General features: G+C 40.1%; 1 protein-coding gene across 1 annotated transcript; it reads right to left on the bottom strand.

Moving 5' to 3' along the window:
• On the bottom strand, window positions 1–14451 carry LOC124043669 (dnaJ homolog subfamily C member 8-like). Its single transcript, XM_046362493.1, has 9 exons — window positions 14265–14451; window positions 13206–13307; window positions 12194–12250; window positions 6270–6336; window positions 6081–6175; window positions 5747–5818; window positions 5549–5640; window positions 1826–1901; window positions 1–1553 (listed from the first exon to the last, which is right to left on the bottom strand). The coding sequence occupies exons 1-9, from the start codon at window positions 14355–14357 to the stop codon at window positions 1428–1430; spliced, it is 780 nt and encodes a 259-aa protein (XP_046218449.1). The 5' UTR covers window positions 14358–14451; the 3' UTR covers window positions 1–1427.
• Between the last annotated feature and the right edge of the window lie 267 nt (window positions 14452–14718).

Genomic DNA, 14718 nt, shown 5'->3' with positions numbered 1-14718 from the left:
TCCTAAGAATATCTTGGACATTTTTATTGTTGTAGTATAACGATTACAGTTCAAAGGACAGAAAAACAGCTCTCACAGACTAGGCTTCGAATTTCCATGGTACTGTAGATTGAGTGAAACACTGCTGCAATTAAACATTTGATATGGATGCACAATGCTACTGCTAATTAAAGAACACTACTAGTGGTTAGATGATAGGTATATTATCACGACCAATGCTCAATTGGGGTAACATATTTTAATGTATTGGAGAAAACAAAGTCAGAGGGGAGGGGGTATCATCGTGGGAATAGGAGTGGATTTTCTTGTCTGTCCCAAATGACACCCCATTCGCTATTTAATGCACTTATTTTCCCTGGGACCCATATGGCTCTGGTCAAAAGTAGTGCATTATATATGGATTGGGTGCCAATTGGGACGCTCCTGTGTAGTGGAATCCCAACTCACTGTGGGTTTGAAATTGTGATGAGCAAATCATCGGGGCAGCAGGTAGCCCAGTGGTTAGAGTGTTGGACTAGTAACCGAAAGGTTGCAAGATCGAATCCCCGAGCTGACAAGGTAAAAAAATCTGTTGTTCTGCCCCTGAACAAGGCAGTTAACCCACTGTTCCTAAGCAGTCAATAAAAATAAGAATTTGTTCTTAACTGACTTGCCTAGTTAAATAAAGGAAAAAAATAATCTGGATGGCAGGATACTTCGAGATATGGGGATACTTCGAGATATGGGGGATACTCTTCCTCACTTTACAACCACTGCGCCTGAATAGAGGAGTAAACTACTCCCATTGTCCTCCAAGAGTGGCTGGATATTCTCCTTGTGTTTCACAGTAAGGGGAAAATTCCTTAACATGTTATAGCATCTTGTACCTATTGACAAATACAAGGCAGTCGCTAGCTAAGGATTTCATTATTCTACCCTCAACTAGATTGCCTCGTTTTGGAGTCAATACTTGGTAGACCACAAAATTGGCTTGTTACAAACAAGCTTTTATTTAAAGGTAAAAAAGAAAAGAAAAAGAAAACACAGCACAAAAAGTCCAGTCAAACTAAGGTGGATACAGAAATGGAAGATTTCCTGTCATCTTGTCTACTTTGAGGCCAGTAAGTGTGATGGTCCCATGGAGGTTGCAGATCACAATTATGTACATAAAAAATAAAAAATAAACGAGCACAAAACTACATTTCTCAGGAGGCTGGATGCACTGTCAAGTGTAAGTAAGAATGTTGGGCTGAGTCTCGATTTCACCAACCTTCTCCCGAAGTGTACGCTTGCTATGGTGGAATTTTTACAATGGTGGAAACTCCCTCCAGCAACACTTACACACTACTCATATGCTTTTAAAACATCACGTGGAGTGTGCCAGTATACACTTCTAGAAAAGGGTAAAGAATCGGGTAGTATCCTTAACCCTCACTTCTCAACAGACGTCACTCTCTCTGCTCCATCTTGACTTTAGGAGGCTTCAGGAAGGACCGGGGTTTCTTCTCTTTTTTAGCCTTGCTCTTGCCTGCCTGGAAACTCCTCCAACTGTCCACTCGCCCATCCCTTGTTTCCTTGTGAAAATATAAGGTCAGCGATGCACTAAGTAAACAGCAATATCGGGGACGACTTCTGAAACAACTACAACTATCTGCAGTTCATCCTGCTGCTCGTGGCAACGCCATACCCATGAATCAGTTAAAACAACTGAAGAGCTAGTTATTCAACAGTAGGTACTCGGTCTCTCCTCATCCCATGTTATTTTGGGTGAGGATCAAAGTTCAGCTCAAAACATTACCACCCACAAAAATTACTGAAATGTATTTATAACCTTTTTTCAACATACCTCAAAGTTTTTCTGCCATTCCCTCTCTCGCTTAGCTTTCTCTGCCGTCTCAATCTCTTCCTCTCTTGCCCTTTTCCTGAAAAGGAAAACATGAAACATTGAATTCCATTATATTCCCTCCTTAAGGACACAAAAAGACAAGCACAAAGACATTAAGGGCCATGTACAGTGCATTTGGAAAGTATTCAGACCCCTTGACTTTTTCCACTTTGTTATGTTACAGCCTTATTCAAAAAATAAAATAATCTATATTTACACACAATACCCCATAACAAAGCAAAAACAGGTTTTTAGAAATGTTTGCAAATATATTTAACATAAAAAAACAGAAATATTACATTTACATAAGTATTCAGACCCTTTACTCAGTACTTTGTTGAAGCACCTTTGGCAGCGAATACAGCCTGGAGTCTTGGGTATGGCGCTACAAGCTGGGCACACCTCTATTTGAAAAGTTTCTCACATTTTTCTCTGCATATCCTCTCAAGCTCTGTCAGGTTGGATGGGGAGCATCGCTGCACAGCTATTTTCAGGTCTCTCCAGAGATGTTCGATGAGGTGGAAGTCTGGGCTCTGGCTCAAGGATGAACTTTCAGAGACTTGTCCCAAAGCCACTCCTGTGTTGTCTTGGCTGTGTGCTTAGGGTCATTGTCCTGTTGGTGAACCTTCGTCCCAGTCGATTCCTAAGAGCTCTGGAGAAGGTTTTCATCAAGGATCTCTCTTTACTTTGCTCCGTTCATCTTTCCCTCAATCTTGACTAGTCTCCCAGTCCCTGCTGCTGAAAAACATCCCCACAGCATGATGTTACCACCACCACGCTTCACCGTAGGGATGGTACCAGGGTTCCTTCAGATGTGACGCTTGCCATTCAGGCCAAAGTTCAATCTTGGTTTCATCAGACCAGAGAATCCTGTTTCTCCTGGTCCGAGAGTCCTTTAGGTGCCTTTTGGCAAACTCCAAGCGGGTTGTGCCTTTTATTGAGGAGTGGTTTCAGTCTGGCCACTCTACCATAAAGGCCTGATTGGTGGAGTGCTGCAGAGATGGTTGTCCTTCTGGAAGGGTCTCCCATCTCTACAGAGGAACTCTGGAGTGCTGTCAGAGTGACCATTGGGCTCCTGGTGGACCTCCCTCACCAAGGCCTTTCTCCCCCCAATTGCTCAGCTTCAGGGAGAGTCTTGGTGGTTCCAAAATTATTCCATTTAAGAATGGGCCTGTTTTCTTGGGGACCTTCAATGCTGCAGAACGTTTCTCCCCCCCAGATCTGTGCCTCGACACAATCCTGTCTCGGAGCTCTACGGACAATTCCTTCGACCTCATGGCTTGGTTTTTGCTCTCAATGTCAACTGTGGGACCTTATATAGACAGGTGTGCCTTTTCAAATCATGTTCAATCAATTGAACTTACCACAGGTGGACTCCAAATCAAGTTGTAGAAACATCAAGGAAGCAGGATGCACCTGAGCTCAATTTCATGTCTCATAGCAAAGGGTCTGAATACTAATGTAAATAAGGCATGTTTATTTTTTTTAAATACATTTGCAAACATTAAATTTTTTTTCTTCTCTTTGTCATTATGCATGATTGTTTTCCTCCCCAATTTAAATCATGTCATCGCTGCAACTCCCCAATGGGATCGGAAGGCGAAGGTCAAGCCTCCTAAACATGACCTGCCAAACCGCACTTATAAACACCCGGCTGCTTAACCCAGAATCCAGCCACACCAATGTGTTGGAGGAAACATTGTTCAACTGACGACCGTGGTCAGCCTGCAGAAGCCCGGCCCGTCACAAGGAGTTGCTAGAGCACGATGAGCCAAGAAAAGCCCCGGCCAAAACCCTCCCTTAACCTGGACGACGCACGGCCGGTTGTGATAGAACCTGGGATCGAACCTAGGTCTATAGTGACGCCTTAAACCACTGCCCCACTCAGGATCGAACCCAGATCCGTAGTGATGCCTTAGATCGCTGCGCAACTCGGGAGGCCCAACATTGAATAGGTTTACATGCAACACTAATAATTCAATATTGAATTGATTATGGCAGTGGGCAGATTATGCAATAGTCTTGAAAACACCTTACTCTGCATAAGTTTAAAGCACACACCGATAAAACACCTGGTTTTCTGATCGATCTTTCAAATTATTAGGACATTTAAACACCTTCAAACGGTCTTCCAGCAGTGTACTTGATCTGCGCATGTGCTAGCGCCAGCCGAGCGAGCCTCCCCCTTCAGTGCCAGTGAAGTGTGTTCGGAACAACAATGGATGTGTCTTAGAAGTCGTTCACATAAACTTTATACAGCATGTCCAAACTCAGAATCAAATATGCCTCCCAAAAAAAGTGTTCACTGCGGTAGATTGTTTATTTTCACCAATGATTTTCTGCAGTTAGAGTGCCACCAGGTAGCCTGGTTTCAGATGGGTCCACGTAAATAGGATTATAAAGGAAATCGTTCTTCTTGTAAAGCATGTAAACGTTTTTAAATGAGCTATTATATTAAATCTGACTATCCACAACAATCCCATTATTGTGTGCATGTAACTGCACACGCTGTGAGTCTTCTGTGCTGTTCTGTATTTCATGGACAATATACAGCCTTCAGAAAGTATTCACACTCCTTGAATTTCTTCACATTTTGTTGTTACACAACTTGAATTTAAAATGAATTAGATTACATTTTTGTGTCACTGGCCTACACACAATACCCCATAATGTGAGTGGAATTATGTTTAGCCATTTTTTAATTAATAAAAAAATGGTAAAGCTGAAATGTGTTGAGTCAATAAGTATTCAACCCCTTTGTTATGGCAAACCTAAATAAGTTCAGGAGTGAACATGTGCTTAACAAGTCACATAAATTGCATGGACTCACTGTGTGCAATAAGTGTTTAACATAAAATGTAAATGACTACACCCACACATACAGATAATTGTATGGTCCCTCGGTCGAGCAGCGAATTTCAAACAGATTCAACCACAAAGACCAGGAATGTTTTCCAATGCCTTGCAAAGGGCACCTATTTGTAGACGGGTAAAATAAAAGTAGACATTGAATATCCCTTTGAGCATGGTGAAGTTATTACACTTTGGGTGGTGTATCAATACACCCAGTCACTACAAAGATACAGGCGTCCTTCCTAACTCAGTTGCCATAGAGGAAAAAGAAAACTGCTCAGAGATTTACCATGAGGCCAATGGTGACTTTAAAACCGTTAGAGTTTAATGGCTGTGATAGGTCAAAAATTGTGGATGGATGGATCAACAACAGTTACTCCACAATTCTAAGTGAAAAGAAGGAAGCATCCTGTTTGCAACAAGGCACTAAAGTAAAACTGCAAAAATAATTACTTTACGTTCTGAATACAAAGTGTTATGTTTGGGGCAAATCCAAAACCACTGAGTACCACTTCACAGTTTGAAGCATGGTGGCGGCTGCATGCATGCTTGTCATCGGCAATGACTAGGGAGTTTTTTTTAGGATAAAAATAACCAGAATAGACATAAGCACAGGCAAAATCCTAGAGGAAAATCTGGTTCCGTCTGCTTTCCAACACACTAGGAAACAAATTCACCTTTCAGCAGGACAATAACATAAAACACAAGGCCAGATATACACTGGAGCCGCTTACCAAGACGACGCGGAATGTTACCAAGTGGCCTAGCTAAAGTTTGGATTTAAAACCGGCTTGAAAATCTATAGCAAGTTGACTGAAATGGCACTATTACCTTTCATGCATGTCCTTGGCTTCACGCTCCTTCCTCTTGATTTCAAGCTCTGCAAACAGCTTCATAGTCTGCTTGTACACCGCCTGTCTGAACTGACAATCAAGAAAAGAGTGGTATCCTTAGTAAAATAACAATAAGCCCAGTCTCAAAAAACAGCCTTACATCTGTTACAAGTTATATTTAACCACTTGTCAATACCATTTCTGGGTCATCCTCCTCCAAGAATTGAGGCTTCCCATCCTTCTTCAGCTGTTTCTTCTTCTCTTTCATCTGTTGCAATTTAAAAAAAAGATGCAGTTGAAGTGTCATATGCTGTGGCAATATATGAACTCAACTGTATTGTATTAATACAATTGTACAGTGAATCTATGTCCCAAATGGCACCCTATTCCCTTTATAGTGCATTACTTTTGAACAGAACCCTATAGGTCATGGTCAAAAGTAGTGGACAATATAGGGAATAGGGTTCCATTTGGGAAGCGACTGTACCTATGAGACGTGTGAACACAGGGACAGGTGGTTAGTTACTCACATTATGCTCAACATATTCCCTTCCTGCTTGGATCACATCAACTGCCCTCTTCTTCTGTTCTGGGTCCAGCAGGTTTTTGTATGCCTTGTCCACAGCTAGAAATACAGTGGGACTGGGGTTGTTAAGATCTCTTTGAATGTATTCGTCTAACTGATGTAGACATACTGTTAACGGCGATAATATTTCTACCTTCAAAGGCTAGTTGTGCTCTGTCTGGATCATCCTGGTTCTTGTCTGGATGGACCAAGATGGACAACTGAAATGGGAGGAGAAATTAGTTGGCATTCATTAGTGTGACAATCAACAATATCAAATCAAAGTGTATTTGTTAAATACACAGGACACATTGGGGTGTAAATGGCAGTTGGGAAAAGTACCCAATTGTCATACTTGAGTAAAAGTATAGATCGAAAGTTACTCAAGTAAAAGCCACCCAGTAAAATACTACTGGAGTAAAAGTCTAAAAGTATTGGATTTTAAATATACTTAAGTTACCAAAAGTACATTTATTTGAATAAATATACTAAGTATAAATCATTTCAAATTCGTATATTATGCAAACCAGAAAGCATAATTTTCTTGTTTTTAAAATGTATGTATAGCCAGGGTCACATTCCAACACTCGGACATTAGTTACAAAAGATGCACTTGTGTTTAGTGAGTCCGCCAGAACATAGGCAGTAGGGATGACCAGGTGTTCTCTTGATACGAGAGTGAATTTCACAATTTTCCTGATCTGCTATGCATTCAAAATGTAACGAGTACTTTTTGGTGACAGGAAAAATGTATGGAGTAAAAAGCACAATATTTTCTTTAGGAATGTAGTGAAGTAAAATTATATATAATTTTTAAAATGCATGTAATTGAACCTTTATTTAACTAACCAAGTCAGTAAGAACAAATTCTTATTTACAATGAAGGCCTACTAGGGAACAGTGGGTTAACTACCTTGTTCAGGGGCAGAAGGACAGATGTTTACATTGTCAACTCGTGGATTCGATCCAGCAACCTTTCGATTACTGGCCCAATGCTCGCCCCAAGTAAAAGTTGTCAAAAATATAAAATAGCAAAGTACAGGTACCCCCAAAAAACTAGAGAAGTAGTACTTTAAAGTATTTTAACTAAAGGACTTTACACTACTGGTAAACGGTGCAGTGATATGCTTTAGTTGCGAGCTCTCTCTCAACAGTGCAGTGAAACATGAACTCAAAATAATAACAAGGCAATAAGTGGTGCAATACAAATAAGGCAGTAGAACATTAAAGATGGAATCTGCAGTGTGCGGAAACAGCGCCACTGCCGCCCCACCACCTTTATTGTTGCAGAGCTGAGGAGTGCGAGCAGAATAGTAAAGAAAATTGCAATACGTAGTGCTCTTCTATGTAGAGTCTGACCAATAAATCAATTTTATTGGCCGATAGCCCTTCACAAAAAGTTGCATCGGTCTTTATTCCACAGATAAAGCGGCGATATTATATACATTGAAATGACAAATACATCTGCTAATTTGCAGTCGTTCGTTTCCCTAGGGGGTGCTCTGTGTATTGCTCGTTGGAACATAATTCTGCCCTAAAACACGAGGTGAGAAGAGTAGGCCTTATTGATTTTTATTTAACTGGGCAGTTAAGAACAAATGATTATTTACAGTGACGGCCTAGGAACAGTGGGCTATTAGCCTTTTTTGAATAAGTAAATCAAAAGTGCTCTATACCAAGCAAGCAGCCCTATCCTCATCACTAGTGGGTTCGATCCCCGGGACCACCCATACGTAGAATGTATGCACGCATGACTGTAAGTCGCTTTGGATAAAAGCGTCTGCTAAATGGCATATATTATTATTATTACTTCCAATAAAGGAAAAAAGTATTTGATCCCCTGCTGATTTGGTACGTTTGCCCACTGACAAAGAAATGATCAGTCTAGAATTTTAATGGTAGGTTTATTTGAACAGTGAGAGAGACAGAATAACAACAAAAATCCAGAAAAACACGTCAGAAATGTTATAAATTGATTTGCATTTTAATAAGGGAAATAAGTATTTGACCCCTCTGCAAAACCTGACTTAGTACTTGGTGGCAAAACCCTTGTTGGAAATCACAGAAGTCAGACGTTTCTTGTAGTTGGCCACAAGGTTTGCACACATCTCAGGAGGGAGATGTGAGGCCTAGCCAGTCTCCAGACCTTAATCCCGTAGAAAATCTGTGGAGGGAGCTGAAGGTTCGAGTTGCCAAACGTCAGCCTCAAAACCTTAATGACTTGGAGATGATCTGCAGAGGAGTGGGACAAAATCCCTCCTGAGAAAGTTATCTGCTTATAAAAAAAATAAAAAATAAAATAAGAGTAGCATGGTGGCGCTGTTCATTGTCAACCAAATTAGGTTGCTGTTACTCCAGTCTATATTGCAGAATTCCGCCTTTTTGACAGCATATACGGTGAGGCAAAAAAGTATTTAGTCAGCCACCAATTGTGCAAGTTCTCCCACTTAAAAAGATGAGGCCTGTAATTTTCATCATAGGTACACTTCAACTATGACAGACAAAATTAGAAATAAAAATTCCAGAAAATCACATCGTATGGTCCTTCTGTAGCTCAGTTGGTAGAGCATGGCGCTTGTAACGCCAGGGTAGTGGGTTCGATCCCCGGGACCACCCATACGTAGAATGTATGCACACATGACTGTAAGTCGCTTTGGATAAAAGCGTCTGCTAAATGGCATATATTATATTATTATATTATTAATGAATTTATTTGCAAATTATGGTGGAAAATAAGTACTTGGTCAATAACAAAAGTTTATTTCCCACCATAATTTGCAAATAGATTCATTAAAAATCCTACAATGTGATTTTCTGGATTTTTTCCCCTCATTTTGATACATTACTGTCTGGGCTCCATTATGTCAGTGGGTTTATTTATTTATTTTTCTGCAAAAAGCAAGATAATTGGCGCAGATCAATCATTCAGGTGATGTGCTTGCATTCATGATGAGATAAGATTGTTGTTAGTTAGCTAGCTAAATTAGAACGTGTTACTAAAACCAATGCAGTAACTCTTTTACTGCATGAATGTTCAGTCATCAGCGGATGCCATTTGCAGTTGAAATATACAGCCAATGGAATTTTGTATTGAATTAGTCATTTACGTTATGGTTTCAGTAAGAAAACATTGTCCTAATAAAGAGCTAGCATGTGCTTTTCATAACAAGCTCTCATTGGGTTTCCACTGTCACAATGTCACAAAAAAATGTAGGAAAACAAAATGTTGCTTTTTGGTCTTAATTTAAGGTTAGGGTTAGCCATAAGGTTAGCAGTGAGGTTAAGAGAAATTGTAGAAATAGGCAGGGGTTATGACTTTGTAGCTAGTGACAACCCTCTCATTGCAAGGTTGCCATAAAGGAATGCATCTCAGTGCTAGAGGTGTCACTACAGAGCCTGGTTCGATTCCAGGCTGTATCACAACCGGCCATGATTGGGAGTAACATAGGGTGGTGCACAATTAGCCCAGCGTCGTCCGGGTTAGGGTTTGGCCGTCATTGAAAATATGAATTTGTTCTGATTACCTAGTTCAATAAAACAAATATTTTAAAAAAAGTGTTTCTTTACATGACCTTTGTAAAGCACTGTAGTGAATCTACTCAATACAAATTAAATCTAGTGGTGACATTACAAACTGCAAGTTTCTGTATAGGTTATGAACAGTGCAGTTTCAGATTTACTTTGAGACTGAGTTTAATTCATTCAGCCCTTATTGTTTATTCATATGCTTGTGGTGCTTCAGCACAAACACTTATGGATTCTTACCCACTGCAGTAGATAGGTACAACTTAAAGATTTGTCTAAGAAGGGAAAATTAACCACTTTTGTATTTACTTTCATACTTATAGAAGATAGTTGCTTTTTGATGGTTATCATGTAAACCACAAATAGAATGTTCATAAATAAATGTTAATTTAAATACTTAGTTAAGAAATCAACATTTAGAGTATCTGTTAATCTTCTGGAGCGTCAATTGTGTTATAAAAAAGGTATGTTTTTCAAGTTTACATACACCTTAGCCAAATACACTTACTCAGCTACTCACAATTCCTGACATTTAATCCAAGTAAAAATGTCCTGTCTTAGGTCAGTTAGGGTCACCACTTTATTTTAAGAATGTGAAATGTCAGAATAATAGTAGGGAGAATGATTTATTTCAGCTTTTACCACATTCCCAGTGGGTCAGAAGTTTACATACACTCAATTAGTATTTGGTAGCATTGCCTTAATTGTTTAACTTGGGTCAAACGTTTCAGGTAGCCGTCCACAATAAGTTGGGTGAATTTTGGCCCATTCCTCCTGACAGAGCTGGTGTAACTGAGTCAGGGTTGTAAAGGCCTCCTTGCTCGCACATGCATTTTCAGTTCTGTCCACAGATTTTCTAAAGGTTTGAAATCAGGGCTTTGTGATGGCCACTCAAATACCTCAACTTTGTTGTCCTTAAGCCATTTTGCCACAACTTTACTTGGGGTCATTGTCCATTTGGAAGACCCATTTGCGACCAAGCTTTAACTTCCTGAATGATTACTTGAGATGTTCATTTTTGATCCTCACGATGCCATCCATTTTGTGAAGTGCACCAGTCCCTCCTGCAGCAAAGCACCCTCACAACATGATGCTGCCACCCCCGTGCTTCACGGTTGGGATGGTGTTCTTCGCCTTGCAAGCATTCCTCTTTTCCTCCAAACAATGGTCATTGTGGCCAAACAGTTCTATTTTTGTTTCATCAGGCCAGAGGACATTTCTCCAAAAAGTACGATCTTTTCCCCCATGTGCAGTTGCAAACCGTAGACTGGCTTTTTTATGGCGGTTTTGAAGCAGTGGCTTCTTCCTTGCTGAGTAGCCATTCAGGTTGTCGATATAGGACTAATTTTACTGTGGATATAGATACTTTTGTACCCGTTTCCTCCAGCATCTTCACAAGGTCCTTTGCTGTTGTTCTGGGATTGATTTGCACTGTTCGCACCACAGTACGTTCATCTCTTGGAGACTGAACGCGTCTCTTTCCTGAGCGGTATGACGGCTGCGTGGTGTTTATACTTGCATACTATTGTTTGTACAGATGAACGTGGTACCTTCAGGCATTTGGAAATTGCTCCCAAGACTTGTGGTCTTGGCTGATTTCTTTTGATTTTCCCATGATGTCAAGCAAAGAGGCGCTGAGTTTGAAGGTAGGCCTTGAAATACATCCACAGGTACACCTCCAATTGACTCAAATGATGTCAATTAGCCTATCAGAAGCTTCTAAAGCCATGCCATAATTTTATGGAATTTTCCAAGCTGTTTAAAGGCACAGTCAACTTAGTATATGTAAACTTTTGACCCACTGGAATTGTGATACAGTGAATTATAAGTGAAATAATCTGCCTGTAAACAATTGATTCAAAAATGACTTGTGTCATGCACAAAGTAGACGTCCTAACAGACTTGCCAAAACTATAGTTTTTGTTAACAAGAAATGTGTGGAGTGGTTGAAAAACGAGTTTGAATGACTCCAACCTAAGTGTATGTAAACGTACGACTTCAACTGTACATATAAATAAATCGGTGACCTTTGCCTCCCTAAAATTGGTATCGGATTTCAAAAACCTATATCAGTCGGGCTCTACTTTCTTCAAGCATGCAATGATGTCAGAGGGTGAAAAAAAACAGTGTTCGTTGTTTGCAGTAACTTCTTTGTTGTTGTAATATTGCAAATGGGTGTGGCCGTTTCACTATTAAGAATATCAGCTATAAAGATATGGTGGGAAATATAAAACTATAGAATTTACAGTATTTACTATGGAATGTACTTTCAATGTGACAGTTATTTACTGTAGATAAAGTGAGCAGTACAATTAAATAACAGCAATGATGGCAGTGAGTGAAAGTGTGTATGTATGAAAGTGTGAATGGGTGTGTCAAGAGTCAGTGCAAATAGTATTTTAATAGGGTGTGGATGACTAGCAGGTACAGTATGTGCAGGTGGAAAGCTGGGGTTAGCTGTTCAACTGTGTTATGACCTGGAAGCTGTGTTGGAACCGGTAGGTCTAAGACCGGACCCTCCGGAACCTACTGTCAGATATGTAGTATACCTACCGCTCTGAACCGCTTCTTCAACTCCTCATCTGTTGCCTCTGGATCAATTTGTAACACCTGAAATTCAAATGAGGCATTTCACTGGAAGCAAAGTTTACACTGCATAGCTTAAGCAACACAGATCTGTATTTACCTCAAGTGATTCAAACAGCTAGACAAAGTTGCCAGTGTTGTACAAAGGATGTTGCAAGACCCACTGGTTGATCCTTAAATAAAAATACATTTAAAAAAACTCCCCTAGACCTCACTCCCCCCTATCTGTGATACCTACCGCAGCCCTCATCCTCCACATTTAACACCCATTCTGCCAGTCACATTCTGTTAAAAGGTCCCCAAAGCACACACATCAAATCAAATTTTATTTGTCACATGCACCGAATACAACAGGTGTAGACCTTACAGTGAAATGCTTACTTACAAGCCCTTAACCAACAACGCAGTTAAGAAAAATAAGTGTTAGGCAAATCTTTTATAAATAAGGTGTAGTGTTGCTACTATGCTGTGTTGTCATGTGTTGCTGCCATGCTCTGTTGTTGTTTTAGGTCTCTCTTCATGTAGTGTTGTGTCTCTATTGTCACGATGTGCCTTTAGTCTCATAATATATATATATTATCCCAGCTCCTGTCCCCACAGGAGGCCTTTTGGTAGGCCATCATTGTAAATAAGTTGTTTTCAACAGACTTGCCTAGTTAAAAAAATGGTACACTACCCCTTTTCCTTTGAGAAACACACTCTTGCAGTTTACCATCTCGCCCAAATACAACAGTCACACAAAGTTACCATTTAACTTCTGACACTAATGCAGCACCTTCAACAAGTATCTCAAATGGGTTGAAACCTGCTACGATGCACCTGTCAGCACAACACCTAAGCCATTATGGCAAGAGGCTTGAACCTCTTAATGAGGTTGCTGGTGTTGTACTAAGGACACTTCAATGCAGTTATACACAACAACCTTTCACAATAATAATAGATCAACTACAGCTGCATGTGACAGGAACTAGCCACTTACCTCAAACGGGTTTAAATTGAAGTAGGATGACCCAGGTCTGAGCAGCCTGTCTATTTGCTGCTTCGAGGTTAGCACAGAGTCTCTTTTCTCTATCTGCTTAACCTGTTGAACAGAGACATGCCATATTAGTTAGGGTCACAGAAGTTCAGTCATGGTCATATTAGCAAGCAAATGGATATTTACATCATCTTGATCCCTTTCACTGGCCAGCTGGCATAGCATTATCTGTCATGAGTCATATGTCCACTTGGGGAAGGTTGGATAAGATGGAACTGAGCATGTTTACATTCATGCCAGAGATCCAACCCGCTTGCTTACAGCTGCACTAAGGTCAGAAAGGCTTCCTGTCTAGATTAAAACACCCCAGAGCTGGTGCGAGATATGGCTCAGAAAATGAAACTCCATCCAGGGATGAGAAATGTGTTTTACTCCTAAAATAGTGAGTTACACCGTGAAGATTGAATGATTCGTAAAAACGAGTAGTCTTTCAATCTTCTTGGTGTAACAGTTGGCATAATGGGACAATTCGGAGTACTATACAACGTATTTCTCATCCCTGGATTGGGGTATATTTTCCTAGTCATATATCTTAATCTACACAGGAAGCCTGTCCAACCTAGTGCAGCTAGCTGTAAAGAGGGTCAAATCTGCTGTGCTGGCTAGCAAGAGCACAAAACAGATCAAATACTCAACCATTTCACCACCGTTTAAATGGGAAACAAAATTCCTCTACACTGATAGAATAGCCGCGTAACAAACTATATGCGTGTCATGATCACAGAGAAGTGTAGTGGCGAATCAACAACACTACTCGGTTAGCGTTAGCACTTGGTAGCTTAGCTTAGCTAGCTAGCTAGCACGTACACACACCGTGTTATGCGAGCTAGCTAGCCCAGTTAACGTTAGCTAACTTTAGCCCCTCTAGCTTTTTAGCTAGCAGATGTTTGTATGCCTCATAAATGCAGGTCCAGGGGACGAATTATCGGTATTTGCCAAATTGATAATGCTAGGTTACATATCAACACACTGAGGAAGATGTATTTCCTAAATGTATCTTACCTCTGTGTAGAAATGATTGAACAAATCATCCGGACCACTCTGGGTAGAGGGCTCTCCTCCAGCAGCCGCCATCTTGGCTAAGACTTCATTCATCTGACGTCACAATATCCACTATCATATGACTGTCTATGCAGTTTGAGTTTTTGCGCTCAAATACATTTATACAAATAAAAAAATAGGGACCTTCAATAAAATGTCAATGAAAGATATACAACATATTGCAAAGATGTATTGTTTCAGATTGTCCTTTGAAACATTTTCCAAACAATTCAATAAATTGCGTTCAACATAGCTAGCTGATGCAAAAGCTTACACTATAAAACTTTTAATAAAATGTTGATAAAAAAAAAACTTTAAAACAGACTTAAGATATTTATTATTTTGCTCAAAAAATTCTTCGGGTGTTCAAAAATATACCACAACAATTCCACCAATGAGCCTTCACCGCCGATGA

This window comes from Oncorhynchus gorbuscha, linkage group LG09, assembly GCF_021184085.1.
Source record: "Oncorhynchus gorbuscha isolate QuinsamMale2020 ecotype Even-year linkage group LG09, OgorEven_v1.0, whole genome shotgun sequence".
Lineage (NCBI taxonomy): Eukaryota > Metazoa > Chordata > Actinopteri > Salmoniformes > Salmonidae > Oncorhynchus > Oncorhynchus gorbuscha.
This window is presented reverse-complemented; position numbering and strand designations above follow the sequence as displayed.

Coding starts and splice junctions, on each gene's coding strand:
- LOC124043669 (XM_046362493.1), bottom strand. CDS start 14,357: ATGAATGAAGTCTTAGCCAAGATGGCGGCTGCTGGAGGAGAGCCCTCT. Junction 6,337..12,193: donor TGAAGAAGCGGTTCAGAGCG/GTAGGTATACTA, acceptor CTCCCATTTCAG/TTGTCCATCTTGGTCCATCC. Junction 1,554..1,825: donor AATGGCAGAAAAACTTTGAG/GTATGTTGAAAA, acceptor TATTTTCACAAG/GAAACAAGGGATGGGCGAGT.